At 36.7% G+C, this 25,634-nt stretch overlaps 6 protein-coding genes across 11 annotated transcripts; 3 read left to right on the top strand and 3 right to left on the bottom strand.

Moving 5' to 3' along the window:
• The first annotated feature begins 4 nt into the window (after positions 1-4).
• LOC110845864 (MFS-type transporter SLC18B1) lies at positions 5-4,711 on the top strand. Its single transcript, XM_022092389.2, has 17 exons — positions 5-257; positions 770-1,186; positions 1,265-1,480; positions 1,588-1,816; positions 1,905-2,000; positions 2,087-2,160; positions 2,227-2,374; positions 2,447-2,474; positions 2,542-2,582; positions 2,671-2,783; positions 2,873-2,955; positions 3,077-3,114; positions 3,192-3,266; positions 3,345-3,460; positions 3,552-3,647; positions 3,728-3,802; positions 3,892-4,711. Exons 3-17 carry the CDS (start codon positions 1,269-1,271, stop codon positions 4,355-4,357), a joined length of 1,890 nt encoding a protein of 629 aa, XP_021948081.1. The 5' UTR covers positions 5-257; positions 770-1,186; positions 1,265-1,268; the 3' UTR covers positions 4,358-4,711.
• On the bottom strand, positions 4,592-9,570 carry LOC110845863 (lysosomal alpha-glucosidase). The gene is made up of 16 exons (XM_022092388.2): positions 9,362-9,570; positions 8,703-8,956; positions 8,501-8,630; positions 8,180-8,418; positions 7,954-8,099; positions 7,694-7,865; positions 7,544-7,634; positions 7,227-7,465; positions 7,042-7,146; positions 6,899-6,956; positions 6,241-6,815; positions 6,035-6,151; positions 5,797-5,945; positions 5,355-5,719; positions 5,068-5,261; positions 4,592-4,990 (listed from the first exon to the last, which is right to left on the bottom strand). Exons 1-16 carry the CDS (start codon positions 9,402-9,404, stop codon positions 4,916-4,918), a joined length of 2,952 nt encoding a protein of 983 aa, XP_021948080.1. The 5' UTR covers positions 9,405-9,570; the 3' UTR covers positions 4,592-4,915.
• Positions 9,571-9,717: 147 nt separating this feature from the next.
• On the bottom strand, positions 9,718-12,686 carry LOC110846888 (carbohydrate sulfotransferase 4). 2 transcript variants are annotated; one of them, XM_022093726.2, is made up of 8 exons: positions 11,678-12,680; positions 11,470-11,606; positions 11,334-11,407; positions 11,188-11,273; positions 11,036-11,111; positions 10,692-10,956; positions 10,362-10,478; positions 9,718-10,230 (listed from the first exon to the last, which is right to left on the bottom strand). In XM_022093726.2, exons 1-8 carry the CDS (start codon positions 12,140-12,142, stop codon positions 9,828-9,830), a joined length of 1,623 nt encoding a protein of 540 aa, XP_021949418.1. In that variant the 5' UTR covers positions 12,143-12,680; the 3' UTR covers positions 9,718-9,827. The 2 variants fall into 2 exon arrangements, with proteins under 2 accessions (XP_021949418.1, XP_035706126.1); XM_035850233.1 differs by lacking the exon at positions 10,362-10,478 and having other exon boundaries at positions 11,678-12,686.
• Positions 12,687-13,306: 620 nt separating this feature from the next.
• LOC110846887 (succinate--hydroxymethylglutarate CoA-transferase-like) lies at positions 13,307-15,264 on the top strand. The gene is given in 5 exon segments (XM_022093725.2): positions 13,307-13,726; positions 13,816-14,270; positions 14,341-14,524; positions 14,662-14,894; positions 14,981-15,264. Coding segments are annotated over 5 exon segments (1,371 nt in total). The 5' UTR covers positions 13,307-13,425; the 3' UTR covers positions 15,179-15,264.
• A 329-nt stretch (positions 15,265-15,593) lies between these two features.
• LOC110846885 (xanthine dehydrogenase) lies at positions 15,594-21,629 on the top strand. The gene is made up of 27 exons (XM_035850228.1): positions 15,594-15,721; positions 15,819-15,876; positions 15,964-16,060; positions 16,135-16,246; positions 16,310-16,363; positions 16,428-16,503; positions 16,559-16,791; positions 16,868-17,186; positions 17,277-17,450; positions 17,512-17,573; positions 17,650-17,795; positions 17,864-17,948; positions 18,040-18,156; positions 18,241-18,371; positions 18,528-18,693; positions 18,783-18,905; positions 19,022-19,246; positions 19,311-19,444; positions 19,520-19,694; positions 19,755-19,869; positions 19,940-20,016; positions 20,082-20,227; positions 20,296-20,473; positions 20,538-20,666; positions 20,742-20,978; positions 21,052-21,482; positions 21,546-21,629. Exons 1-27 carry the CDS (start codon positions 15,686-15,688, stop codon positions 21,580-21,582), a joined length of 3,873 nt encoding a protein of 1,290 aa, XP_035706121.1. The 5' UTR covers positions 15,594-15,685; the 3' UTR covers positions 21,583-21,629.
• LOC110846218 (cubilin) lies at positions 21,572-25,617 on the bottom strand. Of its 5 annotated transcripts, XM_022092889.2 has the most exons (15): positions 25,348-25,617; positions 25,097-25,280; positions 24,997-25,018; positions 24,880-24,915; positions 24,592-24,802; positions 24,086-24,487; positions 23,890-24,008; positions 23,810-23,836; positions 23,520-23,733; positions 23,086-23,445; positions 22,884-23,008; positions 22,773-22,823; positions 22,488-22,710; positions 21,725-22,296; positions 21,572-21,652 (listed from the first exon to the last, which is right to left on the bottom strand). In XM_022092889.2, the coding sequence occupies exons 1-15, from the start codon at positions 25,470-25,472 to the stop codon at positions 21,648-21,650; spliced, it is 2,676 nt and encodes an 891-aa protein (XP_021948581.2). In that variant the 5' UTR covers positions 25,473-25,617; the 3' UTR covers positions 21,572-21,647. The 5 variants fall into 5 exon arrangements, with proteins under 5 accessions (XP_021948581.2, XP_035706122.1, XP_035706123.1 ...); XM_035850229.1 differs by lacking the exon at positions 21,572-21,652 and having other exon boundaries at positions 21,659-22,296; XM_035850230.1 differs by lacking the exon at positions 21,572-21,652 and having other exon boundaries at positions 21,659-22,296; positions 25,097-25,277.
• Between the last annotated feature and the right edge of the window lie 17 nt (positions 25,618-25,634).

Genomic DNA, 25,634 nt, shown 5'->3' with positions numbered 1-25,634 from the left:
AGTTGCACACTAAACACTTCAGAACGGACATACACACACATCATACACACGCCAGCACCAGAAATTGCTTTCAACTTACTGCATAATGGACACCTCCACAAAGATTGACTGATAGTGCCAATATTTTTCCTAAAGTTTGGGTAATTAATACACATAAGTACTACAGCGCTACTAAAAAATTGACTCAATTGGTTTCACACAAAAACCCGTTGTGTCAGAGTTCATTGTTTTATCCAAGTCTGTATACCAAATGCCAGGTAATAAATATGTTAAATAGAAATACACATATACGTATATGTAGACGCAGTAAATGCTTAGCTGAATTGAATTCTGCCTTAATCAGGATTAAGTTTAGACCAAGGATTAATTTATATGTATTTATTAACCAGCAATTTTTTTGTGTAACGACATGTAATACAAGCTCTCAAACCTTTCAAAATGTGAAAGTAATTCACATTTTAAGCATGAGAGACGGACGGAACTGGAAAATGAAAAAATTTCCATTACACATTGCGTAACAAATTATGTTACAAATTATATTACGAGTTTACTGGTCATCACCCATTTATGCTCGGATTCGTCATTTTCATTAATCAGTTCATTCTAAAACCAGTGCGATTCGGTTGTTTGTGTTTCATTAATTAATGGGCAATCAAAACTGATTTGCTGCGTACGTATGCATGCAGTGTCATTAGTTTATGCGTATGTATAATCTGAAATTTATTCGAATGCTTTGATTCATGAATCTGGTTTTTTTTTATTTCTTTAGACTAACTACTGGATGAGAATTAGTGGCCTACTGGAATATTTCCTGCTGGGACTTGCTTATCATAAAGATACCCAATACCAAATAGCTACAATTTGAACTGTTGAACGGTTCAAATGGTAATCTAGCACATTTTTCCTGTGAGGTAAAAAGTCAACCCCAACTTCTACGGAATGGTGGATGCGTGGGCATCATCTAATCAATCTAGACAATCACGAAACAAAGAAATTTTATTCCAATTTACTAATCAACGATTAAAGCTAAAAGTGCCAAGAAATAGAAATTATTGCAGGACAAAAAGTGAATGCTTAGTGAATATATGTACAAAGTCCTTAATTATCAAGGGGTTTTTAATTTAAATTAAAAAGTTTTTGTACATTTACTTAACTATAATTATACTCTGGTTGGAATATTATCCTGGTGAGACTCAATGCTTGCTAAGTTTTTTTTCTAATGACATTAAGAACTGAGATTTAAAGGAAATGTGACTATCCGTAGAAATATGGGCACCAATGACGATGACAGAAATAAAGGACAAAATTCAGGATATGGATCTATTTCTCCTTCGAAAGAAGTGCATCAGAATGGTTTGGGCGAGAACAATGTCATGTGTCATCATACAAGTGAGAGGTTTATCCACCGAATTCGCCAGCAATCTCGTCAGTCGAACGGGCCTGCAATGGTCAACTTTCAAGTTGCCCGAAGTCGCAGAAGGTAATATTCAAAGGGAAGGACAAAGGAATGAGCATGAATCACATCCATCGAATTAATTTTCTATCTTACATTTCTATCCTAATTAATTTGTTTACACTTTTGCTTAGGCCCATTCTCAGAACAAAGTCTGAACCAGATTTTTCCGCCTTGGTGGATGAAGACGTTGAAGCAATTCGAGAAAAATTAATAAAACGTTACGGGAATCATCAGCGTTATGTCCTGAAAGGCGTGCCAAAATTTACAAAAAGGCAATGGCTAGTTTTATGCTCTCTTGCCTTAGTAGATTTCACGAGCTTTTGTGCCATGAGCATTTTGGCCCCATTCTTTCCTTCTGAGGTAAATATTTTTATGGTAGTCCATGGAACGCCGTTAAAAAATCTGTATGTGCATAATGCTTCACGAAGAATTTGACATCTTTTTTTAGGCGGCTGCCAAAGGAGTTTCGACTTCCGTTTCTGGATTTGTTTTTTCTGTCTACGCATTAGTCGTTTTCCTTGCCTCGCCGTTAACTGGGATTGTGGTATGTGTATAATAATTACCGAATTTTAATGATTTTCAAATTACCTATTAAAAATGTTTGTTAAAGTCCTGGGCTAATTTTTTCAGGTTGGCCAAACGGGGCCTAAATTTCTACTTATTCTGGGAGTATTTTTAGGAGGAGCTTGTAATTTATTGTTTGGGTAAAGCATACATACAACCGTGAAAAATTGATAGTTTACTTTAAACTTACAACGACCGGTTTATAGGATGCTGGACCAAGTGGAATCTACTCCCGTTTTTATTACGTACTGCTTCCTTGTTCGAATATTCGAAGCTCTGGGGGCTGCTGCTTTCGCCACCAGCTCGTACACGTTCGTCGCTAAGATTTTTCCTGACAACATCGGCGCTGTCTTAGTATGTCCAATACAGTTTCTAAACAATACAAATTGTGTTAAACTTTAAGCATTTAAAGATATTTGCATGCAGGGTATTTTGGAAACTTTTGTGGGGCTAGGTAAGTTCTTTGTACATATCTTAAGTATTTCTGCCTTTCCAACTACCAGTCGTTTAAATGTATGTAGGTATGTCATTTGGCCCAGCCATAGGAGGCATTTTATATGATGTACGTGCTACGTGGTTATCTTACTGAAAATTAACACAAATATGCGCATTTTTGTCTACATGAATATTTTTAACATATTTTTATCTAGTTGGGTGGTTATGCTCTTCCCTTCTGTACTTTGGGCGTCATAATGATTGCCACCATTCCCATAAACATGATGCTTCTCCCAAATGAAGATTGGGGTGAGGAAGTGGTAGAAAGGTAAATTTTGAATTGAATAGTTTGCTTTCGTTACCGGTTTTTTATCAATGCTTAAAGATATTAATACCTGATTATCGTTAAATAAATAGCAAAGGAAGTATGTGGAAACTCGTTAAACTTCCTCCGGTTTTTGTGGTCTGCTTGGTCGTAATAATAGCATCCAACACCTGGGGTGAGAAACACGTGTAGAAAATTAAATTAAGACAGAAAATGTAGTATAAAACATACTTGGGGTAGCGAAATTTTCAAATCCAGTACCAGTTTGGCCTAACTTACATGAAACTTTTGTACAGGCTTCCTGGATCCAACATTGTCAATTCATTTGTCTGAGGTAAAATATGTTTGATAATTTATAAGATAAATACGTACAATTATTTGCACATGTTAACTGAAAATCTTGAATTACAGTTTAACCTATCAGCCAAGGAATTAGGACTGTTTTTCTTACTTAACTCATTTTTATACGCTGCAACATCCCCTTTGGTGAGTTAATTGGGTATTTTTTTTATTTTTGTCGTTTCATTAAATTTTAAATTAAACTTCACTCTTTGTATACGCTAGTGGGGCTACGTTGCTGACAAAATGGAAAGGACTTGGGTTCTTATGTTTTTTGGCCTGTTGTTGAACACAATTGGACTATTACTTTTAGGCCCAAGTCCATTTTTACCTTTAATCAAGTATGCACATCTAAATACATTATAAATATCTTTCATACTTGTGGCATTGTTAATTTTAAAATGCTGTTTATACGTCGTTTAACCCTTGCAGTTCAGTGTGGTTAAACATAGTGGCTCTGATTATATTGGGTACCTCGATTGCAATGACGCTCCTTCCAACATTTGAAGCGATACTTGACCTTTCACTGTATGATATATATAAATCCATAAGGCGTATTTTGATACAGTTGATCAAATGTTTAGTTTGCTTATTATTCATATTCCTAGTGATGCAGGATATCCTGATGACACATCCACCTACGGACTGATTGCTGGCCTTTGGTCATCAGTTTACTCCTTGGGGTATGTACAGACTTACTAATATTTTACAATTAGCTGAATATAACTATTGACATATGATCTTTAAGTATATTTTTATTCTACGCATGCAGTGAAGTAATGGGACCAGGCCTTGGAGGATATCTCTTGGAAACTTTTGATTTTCCGATTTCCGCAACAGTTATGGCAGCGCTTTCTTTCGGACTTGCAATTTTCGTGCTACTCTTTTTTTCCACGATTCAGTCCCCATACGATAGCCAAATTTGTCAGTCAAGTAAAGATGATAGTCGTGACGGGACAACTGAGGCTGACTCGGGAATCAGCGACAACATTTTAGGAGTTACATCACGATCATCGTCAATCTGTTCTTTGGCTGATCACTCCGGCTCAGGAATGGCGAATGAGACGACTCCGCTGATAATGTCCCGGAGTTTTGAAGGACGGGATCGAAATTATGGTCAATATGCTAATGTTCCCGACTCCCTCAGGTATAGCTCGGGAATGGACGGAAACTTTGGAAGTTTTCCTGACATTTTAAAAACGGTATGCATTACTGGGGCTGGGGCTGTGGAAGTTTAGAGTTAGTTTAGATTTCCACGTCATGTGCATTTTTTTATCCAAAAACCTGTTTGCTTTTAGTTTTAAAAATGGCTATAACCAAATCCAAAATAATTTAGTATTCTGCGATATTTTTAAAGTGAAGTAAAATTTAATAATGCTCAGATCAAAATTGTGATAATAACTTAGTCGAGTCAGAAGGTGAAGTCACGTATGAATGACTTACATAAGGGCAACGTGTGATTTACAAACTGATTGCTCACAAGTCACTGGCGTAACTTATCAAGTTATTAAGTTCATTCGTTCGTTACAGAGATTAAAAGTGTATTGTACATTAGAATGACTTTATAATGCCATTTAATAACTATGTTTATATCATGCACGTAGACAAAACGCGAAAATATATAACTATTGTTGCACTTTTTCGTCTAAATACATTTGAATAAAGTTAAAAATGGATAAAACACTCAAATTCCCTGACATAATGACTATTAAATACGGTTATTTTATAACGACAAGGCATTCTTGTATCACATGTTGATTATTATCCGCGTTAATTGATTGATTCTGTGTATGCTATTAACTCCAAACGAGCGTCAAGCCATCAGTCCATCCAGAAGGGCCTTGAAGTGTCATATTCGTCAGTGTTAAAACCTACAGAATTTTCAGCCCAAGAATTATTTTCAACACCGGTAACATTTCATATGCAAATGTATTTATTTATGTTTTACCTTATTTTCGAAACTAAACGGAAAATCCACGTTGTTTAGAATTGCACTGGTTACCGAGCCACGTACTCCTCGGACGGTGATGTCTCCCAAAACCATACTCGAAGAATCATAGCCCCCAAAAACTGTTGTCATTGTGAGAACATTTTTTGATACTTTAAAGCTGTACTGATTGTACTGTACTAATTCTTTTGGAACTGAAATACATAGAGAAGTTAATTACTTATTACCGATTATTCTCACAGTAAAATATTTATTACAACGTTGTGGAATATTTGTTGCATAATTACGGTTGGATACTCCGTCGTCCCAAAAGAACTCTCCGTCAGCAGTATCATCGGATGATAAAAATGCCTCAATGCTAAACTTATTTTTTCGAGAGAGCACAGTGTTTTGTTCACCCTTTTGTTTTACAATAATGCTCCCACCTTGATATAAAATTGGTATCGAGTGTACTGGTATCTGCAGATCGTGCACTTCTCCAAGCGACTCGATAACGTCATTCAAATAGTAGTGATGATACCAAAATCCCTTTGGAAGATATGCAGGAATGGTGTTTTTCGTATAATTTTCTTCTAAAATTGGAACAATCATTACACCAGGTCCAAGCATAAATTGAGTGTCAATTCCAAATGTAAGAACATCCTTCGGAAATCTGTTTATCAGAGGTAAATTCGCATATTATTTAAACCGTAAACAGTAAATGAACTGAAGAAAATTAGAATTGCATACTCGAAAAATAATGCTCGTGCGACTGGCCTTCCTGAAAGATGTGCTCTGAAGAACAAGGAGTAAATGTACGGGAGAAGGTCATATCGAACTTTTAAAGTTTCTTTTGCAGCCTCGAATACATCTTTGCCCATTGACCAAGGATCTTGAGGCTACATTGTTTGATTAAATAAATTGTATGTATATGTATGTAATAGTTTCAGCTCAAGTACTTAAAAAACAAGACAAATGATAAACATACAATGCCGTCATCTGTATTGTGGTTCCTTGCAAATGGATAAAATGCACCCAATTGTTGCCAACGTTTGCATAAATCAGCAGTTGCGTTGCCATTAAATCCACAAATATCCGCCCCTACCTGTAAATTGTAGTTTCGCATAGTTATTGTGGTTATTGTAGTTTTAATATAATTTAATATGTTAAATTGAATCAGAATTTAAATCTCACCATTGGAATTCCAAACAGACCAAATGTAAGAATCTGTGGTATGGTTTGACGCAAATCTTCCCAGTTGGATACTACGTCGCCCGTCCAATGGCCTCCATATCTGCCTTGACCGGGGAAGGTTGCTCGGGATATAATAAACGGCCTTTCACTAACAATATCACCCAGCGCTTTATAAGTCGCGATCGTCTCTTGGGTTCCGTACAGATTGTGCAGGTCGTAGTGTGTGCCCCCGGCTTGCTTGGCAGAAGGGCAGATTGTTTTGTAGTACAGCGTGTTTCCATCAATTTGGCGAGGAACATACGGAGGGTTGTCCAACACCGAAGTTTTGATACAACCATTCTTTTCACCATTGTAAAAATTGGAAGGCTCATTCATGTCAATCCAGGCTCCATCAAATTTAATTCTCTTTCTGAAGGAATCAAGTTGTCTCATCCAATAGTGGGTGACATTTGGATGTGAAAAGTCAGGCCAAACTGTGCCCTTTTTATTCCACACATGCCCTTCAAAAATATGCCCTTGAGAATTTTTGATAAAAATGTCCATTTCTACGCCCATTTCATACGGTATATATTTTCCTTAAAGGTATAAAGGGCACATTATAAGCAGTTTGTCCAATGACCAAATAAATTTATTATCCATTTTACTAAAGTGATATTACCTTTCGCTTCTCCACTACTAATTCCGGGGTCAATCAAAGGGACATAACGCATTCCCTTCTGCAAATACAAAGCAGAAAAATAGTAACAAGCAATAATAAAAGAACATGGTTTTACGCATTATCAAAAAAACTATTCATTTTACACTGTGAATATCGTCAATGAAATCTGGGAGGCCAGCAAATTTAACAGGATCATATGTAAAATCATTTGAATGATGCATGTAATCCAAATCGTTCCATTGGACATCCTAATGAAAAATAAGGAACGATAGGTCATTTGCAAGTCTATTTTTAGTATCGTTGTACATATTTAATCTGGCCAACTCACTATTGGAAGTCCACCTTGCAAATTATTTTGCAAAATTTCGGCGGTATGGTTGAGAGTCCCATAGTTGAATCGACACAAGTGATAACCCAACGACCAGTATGGAGGAATCATAGGTCTTCCAATAATTTGCGTGTATTGGTCAGTTACGTCTCGAGGTTTAGGTCCCACGAATATTCGAAGGTCAAGTATTCCCCCAAGTGTTCTAAATGTTAGTGAGGGTGCAGACTGCACTGTTATTTCTGTTCACAAAATACACATGCATATTTAATACTTAAATAGTATTGTATGGTACTTCAGTAATTTTGACCATTTCCTACCCATAGCATTGCTATTTGCCAAAAAGACCCCATGGCTTCTTCCCATCTTGTCCATTATCATGTAAAATGGGTGACTCCCATAATTATTCGTCTATCGTTACAGCAAATTTTAATCATACAGCTAAATAATATATTTATAACATTACTAACGTTTGATCCTGGAATTCTGTCGTGATTGTACAGAACATAGCGAGACCCGTTTGTTGTTCTTTTCAAAAAATCTACAGATTCTCCAATTCCATATAAATAATGAGTTTGCAGCGTTGTAGAGATCTCAAGGTACTGATTAGAGTAAATCATTGGAGCAATTGTCGTGTCAAATCTAAATTAAGGGAAGAATGCATTATTACTAAAATCAAATTAAATTAGCCCAAATCAGTATAACACTATACATGTCTATGTGAACTTACACAGGAGTTTTCTCTGCACTCCGGAATATTTGTATACCGTAACGGGAAGTTACAACAGAGTAGTTCAAAATGTCAGGTTTTTTATCATAGGAAGTTTTACTATACTCAAAAGGTACTTCATATCGGGAATTTTTGGCGTCAGTGATCTGTAAACGTAACGTTCTTTTAGTATGCATGCACACATCATGTCTCTTAATTAGAATCTCTCTAAATACTAAGTACGTACTCTAATTCGAACAATATCCTCAGTCTCATAAATGATATCAACATTTAAATTTTTAACATCCTTCGGGTAAGGAGATGCTCTTGTTGACACCGCAGATCCCCTCAGACCAGTTTTCGTTGGAACAAATTCCGTGAACACATAATATGCGAAACCCAAGGGATAGTAGCACCACGGCAAATTATGGACCTCAAGTGGTTTCCAACAACACCCTCGATTGAGGCAATCGTCCGCCGTAGCAACTGAAACCAGCAATTCAACACCTCGGTATAATAAGCCTACGCCCAAAATATATGTGCGTATGCATGTATGGAGGTCTCCTACCGTTCGCAGGGTGACAATCAAACTTCCACCCATCGTCAATTAAGCAACTGTCAAGTGATGTCGAACTATCAAGACTGGTGGCGTTTCCTCCAACGGGAGGATTCGTCTGGAGGTGGTGGAGATTGAGCAACTAAAGACAACCAGATGGAAGTTTATTATAATAGCCCGACATAATTGAGCATCTAATATGCATTTATTTCACCTGAGATTTATTTACTGGCTGCATCAGCCAAGTTAGTTGGGCTTGGGTGTAGTCTTTGACAACGATGAACAGGACCGTGGCGAGAGTGACGGCGAGAAAGGCGAAGAAGATGAGTCGAAGACCTGCGACCCATTTCCACTGCGGGTTTTGGGGGGAGGTCATGACAATTAAATGTTGAAACTCGTCCTCGTCCAACTCGACCCCATTATTCTCATCCACGAGCTGACCCCCTCGTAGAACTTTCATACGAATCCCTGCATCCATTTTACAGGAAACGTTAAAAGTCATCAGATAATAATTCTCGCAACCGTGCAGGGAAAAACATTAATAGCGAGTTGAACAAATAATATTTGCAGACATAAAGGGACAGCAATTATAAAAGCTTTCACCAAAGCGGATGAAGTAAAATTTGTTAGTTATGTTCTACAGAGGTCACATCACAACTATTGACTATGGTCAATTGTCATTACGTATTGTTGTACTACTGTATTTCATGGCACAAAATAAAACGTAGCAAATTAAAGTCATGTCCCGAAAATAATTTCAATAAACTGACACCGCCAACCAACCAAGTAGCAAAAAATAATCACATAATCAAAGCACTATCGTTCAAGTTCAGTACACCACGATTCAACAATTTGTTTAAATATAATATTTACCAATAGTTGTGTTAACTTTAGAATAAGTATTAAATTTTGTCATTTTAGAAAATATGCACTTGACAATTTGTCCGATAACGTATCAAAACAACAACATTATTACGCTTTAGTTTTCAAACTCTGTTCAAGCTGTTATGTTCTGTAGAACTTTTTAAGCAAAACCATAAAGGATTTGAATCTCTATAATATCCTCTCCTCTTCTACATATCGCTTCAAATGAGAATTGTATGCCTTGCAATGTACGTATCATACGTAACGTATGTACATAGACATGCATGTACCAATGGTATATGCAATGGGCTAACAAGAACTCTGTGAATGTGTGTGTAAAAAAAATCATGAGTGCTTTCAAACGATTTTTGTAGAACATACGCTTTTATTGCTACATTTAAACGACGATAAATTAATATTCTTAAAACAACCAACAAATTATTTAGACTTCATTCTTCTAATTGTGAGATCTGGGTCACCTTTCAGGTGACACTTGATGATTTTCACTAGTGTTGAGCTCGTCATCTGGTGCGAGGACCATTTCCGGCCATGGAGCTTTCAACAATATCATGGACTCGGTAGCATTATTGCTGGTGTCCAAATCCAAGGGGGCATATCCCCAGAGTTGCATTGCCTTTCCACATTGTTCCTCAACATGCTCCAATTCTTCAGTATTATTGCCGTCTGCAAAGTATTTGATCCATTGAAATGGGGTTGACTTTGAGTGGCGGAAGGTGCTGGAGACTCCACCCATTGTATTCGTCGTATGGGTTCGAATATAGGCATCAACATGTGGATGATATTTCAGCCGGAAGAAATTCAAGACACGCTTCATTCCAGAAAACGGATTCATGGAAATGTCTTCGTAGCGAACCATTCTGTGAGAATGAGCAAGCACTCATTATTTATTTTAATTCTTAATAATTATAGCATTTCATAGCATCTTTTTCTGTCTAATGGGTAATTAATGGGGTTATATCACACAAATCAATTATCTATCAAAACTTACAAAAACCTATCTGGAAATTTTTCGCGCAGAGAGGCTGCAGCTTGGTAGTCATCCACCAGATCAGAACAGAGACTGGAGGGTTGGAAACAGTCTGGATTCGTAGGACACCAATCCCGACTATTGTTTCAATTTAAATTACTTTATCCGTATATTTTTTTTCATCTGAACCGCAAAGCAAAGCATTAGAGCATTAGAAAAATATTAGGGTTTCATGTGTAGCTCAAACCCCGATCAAGTAATGAGAGGCAACAACAGAAAAACTTGAGACGTGTTAAATAATAGACTGCAGCGTTTTTAACTCGAGATTAAATCCAATATTAAAAGACATACTTTTTCCTAGAATTCAAAGTTCCTCTGGGGTCTCGAACTAAAAACAGTATTCGAACATCTAGCTTAGGGTCTTGTAGTAAAGATTCTGCATATCGAAGTCGCATTCTCACAGTCTTCATTATTTGAAATGGAAACATTTGGCACATTCTTGACAAAAAATCTGGATCTCCACACAAAAGCTCGGGATTGTTTTTACAATGCCTCCACAGGCGGAAGTTATGTGTATGGAGATTTATGTGACGTTTGCCATAATTTATATAGTCTCCTGTAATAGTTATTTCATTTTTTATTAAAATTTTAAATCATGAAGTAAATGTTTTTTTTGTGTTAAAATGCACACTTACGTAAATCTGTATAATTGCAGTCGAGAAGTTGTCTTATCACACGTAACCCTTCATCCGCTAGTGGCGAAGATCGTGCCTTTAGATAGTAATGTGTCGTTTCTAGTATATTTGTGATTAAAAGTGTGTGGACTTTTAAAAAATTGCTTTAATACCTGCACAATTTCAAAATGTAAAAGCGGTTCGTAGTGATAAAACATTGAGGGGTAACTGCTAATAGCTTCTCCAAGAAATGTTGAACCTGGAAGAAGGCAGCAACGTCGAAAGTTGTAATTAATACACATAAAACAGTAATTCTTACCAGATCTCCATGTAGTAAAAATTACATTGCGAATGGGACTTCCACCTTCTTGAATCTGGTATCTTGATAAATTACTGAAAAGCAATTGGTTTCGTTATCTAACTAAAAGAGATTGATGCTGAGAAACCCAACTTACAATTCTTCCCCTGCTTCATCTCTGCTATAGTTCTGCAAGGACCGTTGAATCCTGTCTCTTTGTTTGGCCAAAGCATCTTCTTTGCTGATAGGTCGGATTGTGTTTCCTATTGCAGCAAGCAGTGTCGAAAGACTTTCCTGCGTGAATAATGTTCCCAAAATTGTAGCAGAGTATAAATTTCGATGTACATATGTATGTAAGTACGTACCTGGAGAAAATTTTGAAATTCAGTTTTGTGATTATTTTCCGGTTCCTCAGTTTCAACATTTGAAATTACATCATCTTTAAGTTCTGGCAACAAATTTTCCTCCACACTTGTCACATATGTCTCCGTCTGAATTTCCTGGTCAATTTTTTCTTCAGAAATTGGTGTAGATTCGTCCATAACTCGTGACACAAGTTGTCCATCCAGATCATGGATACTATTTGACGTTTCATTTATCTTATCTAAGCGATCAACATCAGTTGCCTCCAGTGAAATAGAATATTCGAAATTTAATCTGTCATCTGGCTCGCTCTGTCCTGCACTTCTGGAGACTGAAATAATGTCCCCATTTTCGTGTTGGTTATTGTGTATCGTCACAAGAATAACACATAACAAAACAAAAGAAGCTATGAAAATATAAAATGGAGCGGTCCTTCGGCGCTTCAGTCTTAACGTCACAAACTTCATTATTAGAATTATTAATTTATCAACATAATTGTTTGTACAACAGCCCCCTTTATTGCCTGGTCACAATTGAGAGTGGTTTAATTTTGGACGGATTAGTCATAATCCGGTGCTATTGAAGATACTGGGTTAGTATTTAAATCAGTATTGTAGGTGTGGAGCTTTATCAGAAATATGATAAGTACAAGCTGGGCTGATTTTATCATTCTGTGATGGTACTTAGGATTAAATTATTAGAGAAAATTGATATGTAGATATTAAGATATGACGAAAAATTCAAAGTTTGGTGATACATTATGCAACTGAAATGCATACGACCCATTCTAATGTAGGATAGAGATCTGAATGATATCGAACTAGCAGTGCGTACGGCGTGTACTCTGTAAAACGTCGCAACGCAAAATGTTAAACAAATTGGTACGGATGAAGGATCGCTGTGTTCAAAATTCTCATAAACTGATTTCCGCTTCCTCGCAATAAATAAAGATACAGAAGAAAAGCTTAAAAGTCATTTGAAATTTACTATTTGATGTGTTTGCAGTACATCCACAATTACGCAATTAAAGGGCGCATCGAATCAAATCCCACCGAGACAGTATAACCCACCAAAAAAGTCCGTTTAGAACCGTAATATCAAAAAACTAACAATCATGGTGTTGCAAACAACTAGGAATCCCGTTCAATGTATCTTTACGATTCGTTGACCGACTTTACGAGCTAATTTCGACGGAGGAATCGGGGCAGAACGCTTTGTATTTATTGTGTCTGCGCATTTATGTAACTAACTACATATTGTACACATTTATTTACTTGAAACTTGTGTGGAGTGCAAGGACGTCATTTTTTGGAATATTTATTATATTCAAGCTTTCGGCACCACTTTTATATGGATTTGAGTGACCTAAAAATGCTTTTATATATATACGAAATTTTGAAATTTAAGGATAATTGAAAATTTATATGTTTACATATCTATATATTTAGTTTGCATATGCATAGATGTTTATTAATGGTAGTGCACAGCAGAAATGCATCTAAGTATTAAACATGAACAAATTGTAATTCCACATCTGGATTAATAATCCGGTTTCATAATGCAGTCTTGTCTATGTGCACATAGATATTTATTTCCACAAGTACGTTACGATACATAATTTATCCAAATGCGAAGAACGAAGTACAATTGATTGTGGCCAATCCTTTCAGTTTTTAGCAGTTGCAGCTTTCCTGACTATTTATTTTGCAACTTCCAGCTAAACTTTTATCGACATTGGCTTTCATTTCATATGCGCGTACGAGCAAAAGGGAAATACTACTTCTACCTACTAATTTTTATACATATTAAAATTTATACTGGTTCAAGTACTGCTAAAATATCTGGACATAAAATGCTACAAAATCTAATAAAATCTGTAAGAAAAAACCATCGATTATTTTCACGAGGATTTAGTCTGAGTGGCAATAAAAATACCGAGAAATTGGCTGATGGTCCCCTTCATGGAATCCGTGTTTTAGACCTTACAAGGATTCTTGCAGGACCATTTGCAACAATGATTCTCGGAGATTTGGGAGCAGAGATTATCAAAAGTAATTAAAAACATTGACATGAAAAAGTGTTGCAATATTCATCGTGTTATAACATACTTAATAAATATATCTACCCGTTTTATCTTCAGTTGAGAAGCCAAATTCTGGCGATGACACCCGAACATGGGGTCCTCCTTTCATCAATAATGAATCGTGTTACTTTGTTTCGATAAACAGAAATAAGAAAAGCATGGCAATAGATATGAAACGTGGACAATCCATTCTTCACGATTTGGTTAAAAAGTGCGATGTCTTGGTGGAGAATTTTGTCCCTGGTACTTTGGACAGATTTAACATGGATTACGAATCTCTGCGAAAGGTGAACCCAAAATTAATTTACTTGTCAATTTCTGGATACGGTTCCACCGGGCCTTACGTGAATAGAGGAGGCTACGATGTGATATCGTCCTCCTTGGGCGGCTTACTCTCCATCACAGGACCTCGTGGAGGGGAGCCTTGCAAAGTGGGGGTCGCATAAACGGATATATGTACCGGATTATATGCACACGGTGCAATCGTTGTGGCACTTATGAACCGGACTAAAGTACAACAATTTGAAAGTACTATATCAATTTTTACCCTAAATTAAAAATTGCAAATATTTTTTGCCTCAGACAAAAATGGGTCAACGAATTGAATGTAATTTGCTATCAACACAATTATCTTGTCTTACACATCTCGCTTCAAATTACTTGAATGCCGGAATAAATGCAACCAAATGGGGAACCGCACATGAAAGCATAGTTCCATATCAGTCTTTCAAAACGAAGGGAGGGGATTGGATTACGATTGGGACCGGCAAGAACACTATAATATTTATTGCAATATAGAATGAAATAATTATGAAATACAAGAAAAATTCATTAAGTACACACAACGTGTCGATGAAATGTACATAAATAATAGTGCATTATACAAATATTTACTATGAATAGGGAACAATGAGCTGTTTCTACAACTTTGTAATGCACTTGGTTTGGAAAACATCAAAACGGATAGCAGATTTCTAACCAATTCGCTGAGGGTGCAAAATAGGGAAGCGTTGATTTCAATTCTGTCAAAAACTATAGAAAACGAAACATGCAACTTTTGGCTCGAGAAATTTGAAGGCTATAAATTTCCTTACGGCCCTGTAAACAGTATTCAGCAGGCTTTCGATGATCCACAGGTTCCACAAACAAGAGCACAAACAATTATGTACATGTCATGTGGGTAGATAATTAAAAACATTAAATCTAACATTCATTTCACTAGGTAAAGCATAATGACATCGTGAAAAGCGTCGGCCCATACAAAGTGGTTGGACCGGTGGTGAAATTCAGCTCAGGAGGAAATCACATCCGAACGATGCCTCCAAAATTGGGAGAACATACAAAAGAAATTCTTCAATCCTTGTTAAACTACACTGAAGCTGAAATTGATGCTTTATTCAAATCGTCAATAGTACAGTAATATCTATTACATGGTTCAATAATTTTCTGTATTGAATAATGTGAAGTGCTCTTGTTGCTGTTATCATAATAAATAAATTCACATTATCTCGTCATATTTGCAAAAAATTCATGCATATGTGTATCTGATTTCCGATGAGTGACAGACTGAAGTTTTATGAGACAAAGTGAACTAATATTATGTGAAGGTTAAGTCAAGCAAGCGTAAATTTGTGTCGTGTGCATCTGTATCGTCACATCATAACGATACAAGTACGGTTCAACACAATAATTGGTCGAAGTGTAATTACACGTATACAAATTGGCAGACTGGGAGGAGAGCCTCGCATCTCATCATGATTGGCAAGTACATGAATATATTGCTAAACCGACGTGCGATAGTTGTTGTATTTAACTTTGGTTAACAGTTAAACGGTTTAGTTTGGTTTTAACAACCGGTGAGAGAATCTATTCACCCATCAAAGTAGGAAAAACTGCTTTTGTATTTATGCAATAGTTGCAAATTACAATGTCTACATTTCAATTTTTTGTTAACGGAGACTGGGTAATTTCAAATTATATAAACATTAATTAATTTCAATTTCTTTGAGACAGTCTTAATTTTGTTGGTCTAATGCATAATCCACATGCGAATGTAACAGATCGAGTTTGATGACTTTGACGTGGACTGGAGTTTAGCTCATGCCTTGCGAGACCGGCGTAATGTGTTTACTATGAAAGACAATCGTTGTACATATTAATTCGTACATGATAAAAGTGTAATGTAAAGTATTTTTCTTGTCTCAGTTGGACTGACTGGTACCAAAATCGCTTGTGGGGTGGGTGGGTGCGGATCGTGCACAGTTTTGGTGTCAAGATTCAATAAACATTCTCAGTCATTTCGGTGAGATTTTTGATACTAAAGAGCATAACACCCTGAAATGGTCTCACAACGACTTTGTTACATAAATCTTGTAGACATTTTCCTGTCAACGCATGCATAACTCCAATTTATTCTGTGTACGGGTGTCACATTTTGACCGTCGAAGGTCTGGGATCTTCCGATAAGAAATTGGTAGAACCTATCCAGGTACCCAATCATTAATGCACTACTATACATTAGAACTCATAAAAACTATAAGTATTTCTGCAGGATGCAATGGTTCGAGGAAATTCTACACAATGCGGTTTTTGCAGTCCTGGGATTGTACATAAGTACTTTAAAATTATTCCGGAAGGACTAATATAATTTGTCATCTTTCTCTCTTCAGGTGATGTCAGTATTTGCATTTCAAAATCAATTGCGCGGAGATGCGACTATGTCGGACATAAAAACCGCTTTGCAAGGTATGCTAAGAGGATTACAGTGATATGTGCATGCACTTACAACTATTTATACCAGGGAACCTGTGTCGATGTACCGGTTATCGACCGATTTTGGACGCAATTCAGCAGTGTTCAAAGCAATGTTCAGAGTGTCCAGAACCTTGTTCAGAAAACACTAACGATATTGAAGACCAAGTGGGGAACAATCTAATTCGATGTCAAAGAGCTTCACAACAAGACCCACAATTTGAAGAAGTTCGGAAAGTTGACACTTCTAGTAAAAAAGTGTTCAACATAGAAAAACTTATTGTAAGTTGAATTTGCTTACGTATTTATTTCTTATTATTCATTCTTGAGCAATGCATTACTAATACTTTTTTAAAAGGTCGAATTTGTCAGTACTCAAACGCAAAAGAAAAGTCTACAGTTTGAAACCCCATTTGGAAATTGGTTTGTTCCTCGTAATTTGAAAAAGCTGAAATCGCTCTTGCCTGAATACCCTAAAGCAAAACTTGTTGGCGGTTGTACTTCCAAGCCAATTCAACTAATTCCTAAAGGTTTCGATACCTACGACACGATCGATCTATGTGAAATTGAAGAGCTTAAAATCGTCAAGTTAGAAGATAGTTGCTTAAACCTTGGAGCTGCTTTGACGATTAGTGAAGCGGAGTTTGAAGTTGACAATATTATAAAAATATTACCAGGTTCTCAGCACTATGTACTTGTATTGGCATATTATTTTAGCCTCAACTATTCATTCTGTACATTATTTATATATTGGTTTACGTTTACAGATGAACAAGCATCAATTTTAAAATGCCTTAAAAACTGCTTCCACTCTTTTGGTTCTGCGCAAATTCGGAACGTTGCGACAATTGGAGGAAGTTTGTCAAACCCATCTAATTATTCTGACCTACAAACATTTTGCAACGGATTTGGGGTAGTGGTATCGTACTTGAAGCTTTCCGGTATAACAAATTGCGTAAACTATAATAGATAAGCCATTTTTCAATCGTTTATCTCGTACAGATGACGATGATGTCAATAATCAACGCATAATATCACACATTGGCATTCCCCTGACGTATCAGGTTTGACTCCATTTCCGAAATCATAATTTTCTACAGTGGCAAATTATAAATCATATGCGCATTTCATTGGTCTCAGAAGGAGAAGGTTTGGTTTGAAAAAATTAGCAGAAGGACAGACTGTGCCCCTGCTATTTTAAATGTGGCAATCAAGCACGTACCGGACTCTGAGACAACTCTAACTTTCGGAGGATTAGCCATCCAGCGCTTCAAGACTTGTTTGGAGTACAAATTTCAAGATACGTATTTATAAAGTAAATAAATGACTGATCAATATGCATATTAATTCACAGGGGGCTTGAATCATCAGAAAACTTTTCAACACTGGAAGAACAGATACAACTCAATTTTGTACGTGATTCTTTACACGACTTGAAGGTATTGTCCATACTTCAATATTTCTAAACACAACATTGTTTATGCATATAGTTCAGATTTATTTACTATCAATTCTGTTTTATATTTGAAGTACATTCAAGTATTGGCGAAAAATATACTGCTGAAATTCAAAGAATGGGTCGACAATGGATGTTCAGACAACAATGTGCAAGAATCCAATTTTAAATCAACCCAACTATTTCAACATGTAAATATGTACATAACATTACCATCAAATATGCATAGTCTTAAAACAAGGAATATAAAGGCATCATGCATTATATTTATAAAGGTCGAGGTGGTTGGTACAAGTAACGACCTCGTCCATAGATCCGTCCCACATGCTTCTGCCTACAAGCACGTTACTGGAGAAGCAAAATTTTGCGACGATGTTACCAAATTTCACAACGAGTTGGAGATGGGGTAAATTATCCAAAATTATAAATAAGCGAGTAGTGTAGAGTAATCATACAAATCAATTCGTCAATCAATTTTTGAGATTTGAATGGCTTTCTTTGAATGAAGTGAATTTTTTTTGCCATCATAATTTTAATCTATCGTGACTTCTCTGGTGTACAGACTTGTGTTAAGTACGAAAGCTCATGCAAAAATCGTGAACATCGACTACACGAAAGCACTGGAGTTGGACGGTGTGGTTGGTTACGTGTGCAGTCAAGATTTATCTTCTGACTGCAACAAGTTCGGACTTATAGAAAGAGACGAAGAAATATTTTCCTCAGAAAAGGTATACAACTATGTCCTAAAATACAGATATTTAAATTGGGTACAATTAGGTACAATTTTTTAACGCTAAAAATATGTGTGACTTTGTAGGTGACAGCAAGAGGACAAATAATTTGTGGTATTTTAGCAAATGATAGATCTACAGCCAAAAGAGCCGTAGAATTGGTGACCGTTGAGTATGAAGAAATTAGTCCAGTAATTTTAACAAATGAGGTAATTCCCGAGTCCAGACACGACTGAAAAATAATTAACGGGACAAAAGCTGGGATTATATTGTCCTCTAAAATATGTATTTGTTTATGTTTGCATATCATTGGTTTCGTCTACAGGACGCTATTAATCATAACTCTTACTATGAAAATCATGGATCCATCATGAAAGATGGTGATTGCAAACCAATTTTTGAAACCAGCCCCAATGTGGTTTCAAGCGAAGTTAAGATTGGGTCACAAGAGCATTTTTACATGGAAGCACAAAGTTGCATTGCTATTCCAAAGGGGGAAGATGGAGAAATGGAATTAATTTCATCCACTCAAAATCCCACTGGCGTACAAGTACGAAAAAAATATCACCGACTTTCACCTCAGTACAATTTATCAACTAATTTAAATTTCATAGATGCAAGTTGCACAATGCTTAAATGTGCCTGCAAATAGAATTACAGTGAAAGTCAAACGAATTGGAGGTGGGTTTGGGGGGAAAGAAGTTCGATGCCTGCTCGTCGCCTTGCCATGTGCGGTTGCAGCCAAAAAGTAATCTGAAACCCTTTCAATCCAAGATTTTTTCAGGTTAGTGACAAATGCATTAAATAAGTGGAAATTGTGTAGATTTGGGAAGCCTGTGCGCTGCATATTGGACAGGGAGACTGACATGCGAGTCAGTGGGAAGCGTCACTTTTATCTTTCGAAGCAGAAAATCGCTTTCTCCGATGAAGGAAAGTTGCAAGCTCTGGAAATATCCGTCTATGCCAATGCTGGGAATTCATTAGATGTTTCAATGGCTGTGGGTTACATTTTTACTTTAAATTATATATATATTCTTACTCATATATATTTTGTGCAGCCAATTGAGCGAGTAATGTTGAACTTGGACAACGCTTACAAAATTCATAACTTTGACTACAAGGGATATGTTTGTAAAACAAATATCCCATCAAATTCTGTTATGAGAGGCACAGGTAACTTGAAATACGGAGTTAATATGTATGATCATGACAGTATAAAAGATACTCTTGCAAATTGCAATAGGTGCACCTCAAGCAGCGTTTTTAGCGGAAAATATCATGGACACTATAGCCGCAACTTTGGGGAAAGATCCAGTTGAGGTTGGCCACTCTTTATTATTGAAAAATGTCGAACAATGACTTACTTGTTGTAATAAATATGTCAGGTAAAACAAAGTCAGTTGTACAACGAAGGTGATTACACTCATTATGGTCAAAAATTGGACAATTGCAATGTGCGAAAGTGCTGGGAGCAGTGCCTCCAACAGTCCAACTATTTTGAGACACGGGCGAAGATTAACGAGTTCAATAGGTAATTTAAAATGAACTGCTATTTCATTAGGTGAATTTTCAGATTCCAATTTTCGAACTTAATTCCAGCCAAAATAAATACCTGAAACGAGGCATTTCAATGAACCCATGTCATTATGGAGTAGGATACACCGCACTGCACTTGAATCAAGGAAGTGCTCTTGTGCATATTTACACGGATGGTTCCGTGCTAATAACTCACGGTGGGGTCGAGCTAGGTCAAGGCGTTCATAGTAAAATGACTCAAGTAAGAATGTGTGTTCTAGAAGGATTCGATTCCAGAGCTTCATATGCATCGTAATATTTACTAGATTGCTACAAGAGAGCTGGGAATAGCAGCCTCAAAGATTCGAATAACTGAAACCTCCACGGATAAAGTTCCGAATACGACGCCCAGTAGCGCCTCTGTTACTTCTGACGTCAACGGGATGGCTGTCATGGTGTGTTCGGGCTCCGAACGTTATTTCCACAAATTATTACAAGGCTTGAGTTACAATTTTTTCTAAATAACGTAGAATGCATGTCGAGAACTGGTCGCCAGACTTCAGCCGTACTGGATCGAGAATCCTGACAACTCTTGGGAAGAAATGGTGAACAAGGCGTACATGGACAGGGTGAGCCTCACTGCGACAGGGTTTCACAAAGATGCTGACATGGGGTGGGATGGGAAAAGAGGATCCCCTTGGAATTATTTTTCGACAGGAACTGCCTGTACTGTTGTTGAACTAAACTGTTTGACTGGAAAGTTTCAAGTAATATAAATTCATACGTAAACATTGTTGTGTTGTGTACTCTATATATTAATTGAGACCATATATTTTTTAGATTCTGAAAACCAACATTGTTATGGACGTAGGACAAAGCTTAAATCCCGGTATCGACATTGGTCAAATAGAAGGTGCGTTTGTTCAAGGAATAGGACTGTTCATGTTGGAGGAAGTGATAATTAATGAAAATGGCGAGCTGATTTCGGCGGATCCGTCAACATATCACATTCCGACGTCTTCAGACGTTCCTCAAGAGTTTAACGTTACATTGTTAACTGGTTCCGCAAATCCAAAAGCAGTTTATTCTAGTAAAACGGTTGGTGAACCACCAATACTGCTAGCAACCTCTGTATTCTTTGCAGTGAAAGATGCCATCAGATCATATCGCAAGTCAATTGGTGCAGAATTGGTGTTTGATATGGATTCACCTGCCACTATTCAAAAAATACTAATGGCATGCCAAAAAACGAATAGTTCATCAGATGTGGAGTAATTTAACATTAAAATCAATGCAACCCTTCGTAATGTAATAAATATAACCTGTTTATATAGCACATCACATAAGGTCACAACCGGTACTAACTACTAGTCCAGCAAATAAACTGATTATCTATTGATTCTATAATATCATACAAATATTTTTGTAGAGTTTATTTAATCTGCAAATAAGTACAAGTATTTTCAAACATTCGTGAATAATTCAGAAACTTTATTCAAATGTTCACTCTCACCTACAACTGTCCAATTGAAACGGAAGGATGCCGTACTGTTGGATTCAAGCGGTTTAAAAATCATGATGAAGAAAGCTTCTTTCATCTGGAACGTTTCGATATCGGTGGACATTGGTGTCGCCGGTCGACAAGCACATGCACTTATGTCGTCAGAACATGTGACCGTTTTAGAGAACGACGTTTCCTCCTTTGGATTTTTTATCTGGAAGAAGGATACCTTATCCTGATGACAGGCATCGTTCACCCGAAAGTCATTTGTGTGTAGATTGACGGAGATCGGGATCATTGGGGTGCCGTCCATATTGGAATTGAGGACTTGTGTAACAATCTGCGTCCTCCCATTATTATTATCAGCTACAAGATTTTCCTCGTCCTTTGGGCCTGTGCTAAAAGAGACGTTTCCTGGGGTTTCTTGCCAAGTTTTGTGAGAAAACCCAACCCGACCAACTGGCATTTCGCTACCACTTGTGGTAAAGTCTAATCTAAAGCCATGATGTCCCAATGACTGGTCAGAGTAAAACATGATGAAAACAACGGGTGTTGTAAAACTTTGGATTCGATTTTCCCGATTTCTTGAAAGAAAAATTCATGATCTTACATATTTTTAATGTGTAATGGGAGTGGGATACGGCGTCATTAACTCCATTTCACAAGTGATGGGGCCGGAATTTCTGGGACAAAATCATTGCTGAAATTCAATTTTAACGCGGCCCCATCAACAGTGAAACGGGGTTTAATTAGGCCTAATTTTAAACCTGATTACATGATCACACTTTCTCCTAAAGTTCCAGTTTCAACATTCAATGGAGCAAGAATCAAAAAGTCACAGCAGCTCTCGAATCCGTCCTTAATTAACTTGAATGAGAGTTTACACAATTGTTTCGACTCGACCACCCAAGTGCATCTCGCATTTTCTTCATAAGGAGAAAGCAACTTGTATTCAATATGTCCAGCATCTCCAACCAAGACACCACCACAATGGTCAGCTAAAATATTAGTAGAAATTGTAATTCAAATCGAATAAGTAATGCACGTAGGTTGTTATTACTGTTGTTGACATATTGCAAATTGTCAAAGTTTGGTTTTATCGGCGGAGATCCTAAATAGAAGATTTGATAAGCACATCATGTGAAAGCGATAAAAATTATAAGACCATTACCTTTTCCCCATGTTAGCTCAATTTTGGTAATACTATCGGGATTGCTGATTTTTATCAGAAGGATAAATACACCTCCAACTGCAGAAAACTCTTCGGGTATAGCTTCAACACCTCGGTCACTGTATCTGATCCAGTATTTTAGGAATTATCAAAATGACTTGGGCTTAAACTAATCCTTAGTTAAGTTTATGCAACATCTTACGATTGAGCTAAAGAAAATGTGTCATCGTCATTTCCAAATATGAATAAACCATCGTTATCGCTATCTGGGCCTTGCAATTGTGGTTCTGATGTAGATTCAAACGAGTTCATTTTCAAATTCACTGAGCTACCATCTAAATATTTTGGGTTAACAATAACGATTTGGTTAGCTTCGGATTGTAAAGACAGCGACACAGTTCCTGAATCCTGATCAAAGTAGACTGGATCATTGGATGATAATAAACGGTCTCCAAATTCTTCCCAATCTAACTCAAATCCCTTCCCTTCATTTGAAGCGTCAGAATAGAAGGTAATCAAGATAATCGGTCCGGTGAAATTGTAAACGACCCGTTGTTGCATTCTATTAGGCACGAAGAAAAATGCTACCATTGTATTTTTTAAAGAAAAAATCGCAAATATTAGAACATGTTTTACTTGGTTGAAATGATTGTAGAATGTTCATCAAATGTGGATACCGCAACATAATCGTAACCTTCTTCAATCGCCTCACTTCGAAAAATTACTTTGATTTTGGATTTTCCAGTCGGTTTTATGGCCCAAACACATCTTTCGTTACTGTCGAAATTTTTCCCAGTCTTATAAGCAATTCTACCATGTCTGCCAGAAATTGTACCCCCACAAGTATCGACTGTAAGGTTTCGACAAAATCCTCCTGTTAGATCTAAAGTTCCTTTGAATATCAATACAACAATTTGCCATCCTACCCGAGTCAGATCGACGAACATCAGTTCCTAATACAAAATTTTTTTAATTGGTAAAATTATGAGAAACTTATATTACTTACTTGCATTCCAAGAAATATGTAATGATGGTTCTGATTGTGGTTGTGAACGGATCAGGGCCAGAAGAACGCCGTCATCATTTCTAAAGGTCGCCACACTGTCACATTTTACTCCACAGCATCTACATACATATAAAACGAAGAAAAATGAATTAAGATCGTTTATAATTCCTAAATTTTAATTTTACTTAAATTTTACCTGCTTAGAGGATCCTTCTGTTCCAAATAGGCATAAAATGTCAAGGATGCTTGGTCACAAGTATTGGGTTGTAAATTCAGGCTTTCTTCATTTACTGTGATGCTGAGTTGTGCTGCATTTTTGATATCCGGATTAAAAACTACTGTAGTCAACTCTAGAGTGGGATTCCTAAGCACTGGAAAATGTAAGTCTTGCGATTTTTGTAAGGCTGTCACATTCTCAGAGGAAAAAGCTCCTGACACATTGTTGACATGAAAATGTCTGTATGTGACATCTTTATTAATGTTGCTACCAATTCCCTCAAATTCAAGCTGAAATCCGTTACCAATACCGGATCCGTCGGCGACAAACGTTATCAACAATAAAGGTCCAGCAAACACATATTTTCCTCTGTGAGTTAATCTGTAGTCATGAATTAATTATTCAGGTTTATCCTGACGAGTCAATTTGCATGAATTTGCATATCTACGTAAGGCAATTATTTCAAACTTTTTTTACTGGATTACTTGGTACTTTTTGGTTCAACGTCTTTGTGGACTTCAGTAACAGCGATGTAATCATATCCAGATTCCATTTCATGTGATATGAGCTGAATTTTCACCTTTGATCGGTGGTTGGTTCTCACAGTCCATACGCATTTCTCGTAATGTTCATAACTGGTATCTAACTTGTATGAAATCCTTCCTGTTTGTGAAACCACCAATCCGCCACAAGTTGCTAAAACCCAGCTTCATTTCATATTTTACAATAATAATAATTAGAATATTAACAATAATCTCTACTGATAATCTCACTTGATTCTTCCCAATAGTTAGTTTCATCCGGATAGACTGGAACAGTAAATGTCAGAAATGTTGCTTGCCTTTTTGCTACAAGACGAGACGAGATTAGTAGAAATGCTTATTACTTGCCTGCATTTTCCAAAGTTTCAATCTACAAGAGATTAAAATTATTTTTTATTTTGTTTAAGTTAAAACTATACACATAATACATTTGTAATTAATTTTGTACCCTGTCTTTTACGCTGTCTACAAAATTCTGTAAACTAAGTCTCGCATTTTTCTCAATTTCCAAAGCTTTCTCCAAGCTTGCTGACATATTTCCAATCTTGCTTATCTCCTCTCGAATCGAATCAAACATTGATGTTGGGTTTGGAAGGGACGGTGGTGTAATGCTGCTTAGTTTGTTGAGTCTGCTTAAAACAGAAATAGAATTAACTTGGCATGAGATTAGATGCAGGGACTTCAAAACTTAATCCTTACAATGCCGGAGAGCGTCGAAACCTTTCTATTTTCTGTGGAGAATCGTCAAAGCTTGCATTGCTCATGGTTATGAGCATAATTAGAATCAGACAAGGTTTTACCGAAAAATAACGTTTTAGAGTCATTTTATAACTGCACGTGTACAAAGTGTGACACTGAGGAGACACAATTTACTTGGAAAATTTTTATTTCTAAACATCTACAATAATCAGACTTTGAAAGAAGTGTTATACTACTGTATACAATTATTTAATTCAGATCAAAAAGAGGACAACCTTACATACTGT

This window comes from Folsomia candida, unplaced genomic scaffold (assembly GCF_002217175.1).
Source record: "Folsomia candida strain VU population unplaced genomic scaffold, ASM221717v1 Fcan01_Sc003, whole genome shotgun sequence".
Classification (NCBI taxonomy): Eukaryota; Metazoa; Arthropoda; class Collembola; order Entomobryomorpha; family Isotomidae; genus Folsomia; species Folsomia candida.
This window is presented reverse-complemented; position numbering and strand designations above follow the sequence as displayed.

Bases quoted from the DNA above. Each gene is read 5' to 3' on its own strand.
- LOC110845864 (XM_022092389.2), top strand. From the start codon at position 1,269: ATGGGCACCAATGACGATGACAGAAATAAAGGACAAAATTCAGGATAT. The intron at 2,583-2,670 runs GTACGTGCTACG...ATTTTTATCTAG, and splicing joins TAGGAGGCATTTTATATGAT to TTGGGTGGTTATGCTCTTCC. The intron at 3,803-3,891 runs GTATGTACAGAC...CTACGCATGCAG, and splicing joins TCATCAGTTTACTCCTTGGG to TGAAGTAATGGGACCAGGCC.
- LOC110845863 (XM_022092388.2), bottom strand. From the start codon at position 9,404: ATGACAAAATTTAATACTTATTCTAAAGTTAACACAACTATTG. The intron at 7,147-7,226 runs GTGAGTTGGCCA...ATTTTTCATTAG, and splicing joins TGCAAGGTGGACTTCCAATA to GATGTCCAATGGAACGATTT. The intron at 6,152-6,240 runs GTGAGATTTAAA...TACAATTTACAG, and splicing joins GTCTGTTTGGAATTCCAATG to GTAGGGGCGGATATTTGTGG.
- LOC110846888 (XM_022093726.2), bottom strand. From the start codon at position 12,142: ATGAAGTTTGTGACGTTAAGACTGAAGCGCCGAAGGACCGCTCCATTT. The intron at 11,607-11,677 runs GTACGTACTTAC...TTATTCACGCAG, and splicing joins AATTTCAAAATTTTCTCCAG to GAAAGTCTTTCGACACTGCT. The intron at 11,274-11,333 runs GTAAGAATTACT...GCCTTCTTCCAG, and splicing joins TTTTACTACATGGAGATCTG to GTTCAACATTTCTTGGAGAA.
- LOC110846885 (XM_035850228.1), top strand. From the start codon at position 15,686: ATGTCTACATTTCAATTTTTTGTTAACGGAGACTGG. The intron at 17,949-18,039 runs GTATTGTCCATA...TTATATTTGAAG, and splicing joins ATTCTTTACACGACTTGAAG to TACATTCAAGTATTGGCGAA. The intron at 20,667-20,741 runs GTGTGTTCGGGC...TAAATAACGTAG, and splicing joins TCAACGGGATGGCTGTCATG to AATGCATGTCGAGAACTGGT.
- LOC110846218 (XM_035850229.1), bottom strand. From the start codon at position 25,472: ATGACTCTAAAACGTTATTTTTCGGTAAAACCTTGTCTGATTCTAATT. The intron at 25,019-25,096 runs GTACAAAATTAA...AATCTCTTGTAG, and splicing joins TAGACAGCGTAAAAGACAGG to ATTGAAACTTTGGAAAATGC. The intron at 24,916-24,996 runs GCAAGTAATAAG...TTACTGTTCCAG, and splicing joins TGAAACTTTGGAAAATGCAG to TCTATCCGGATGAAACTAAC.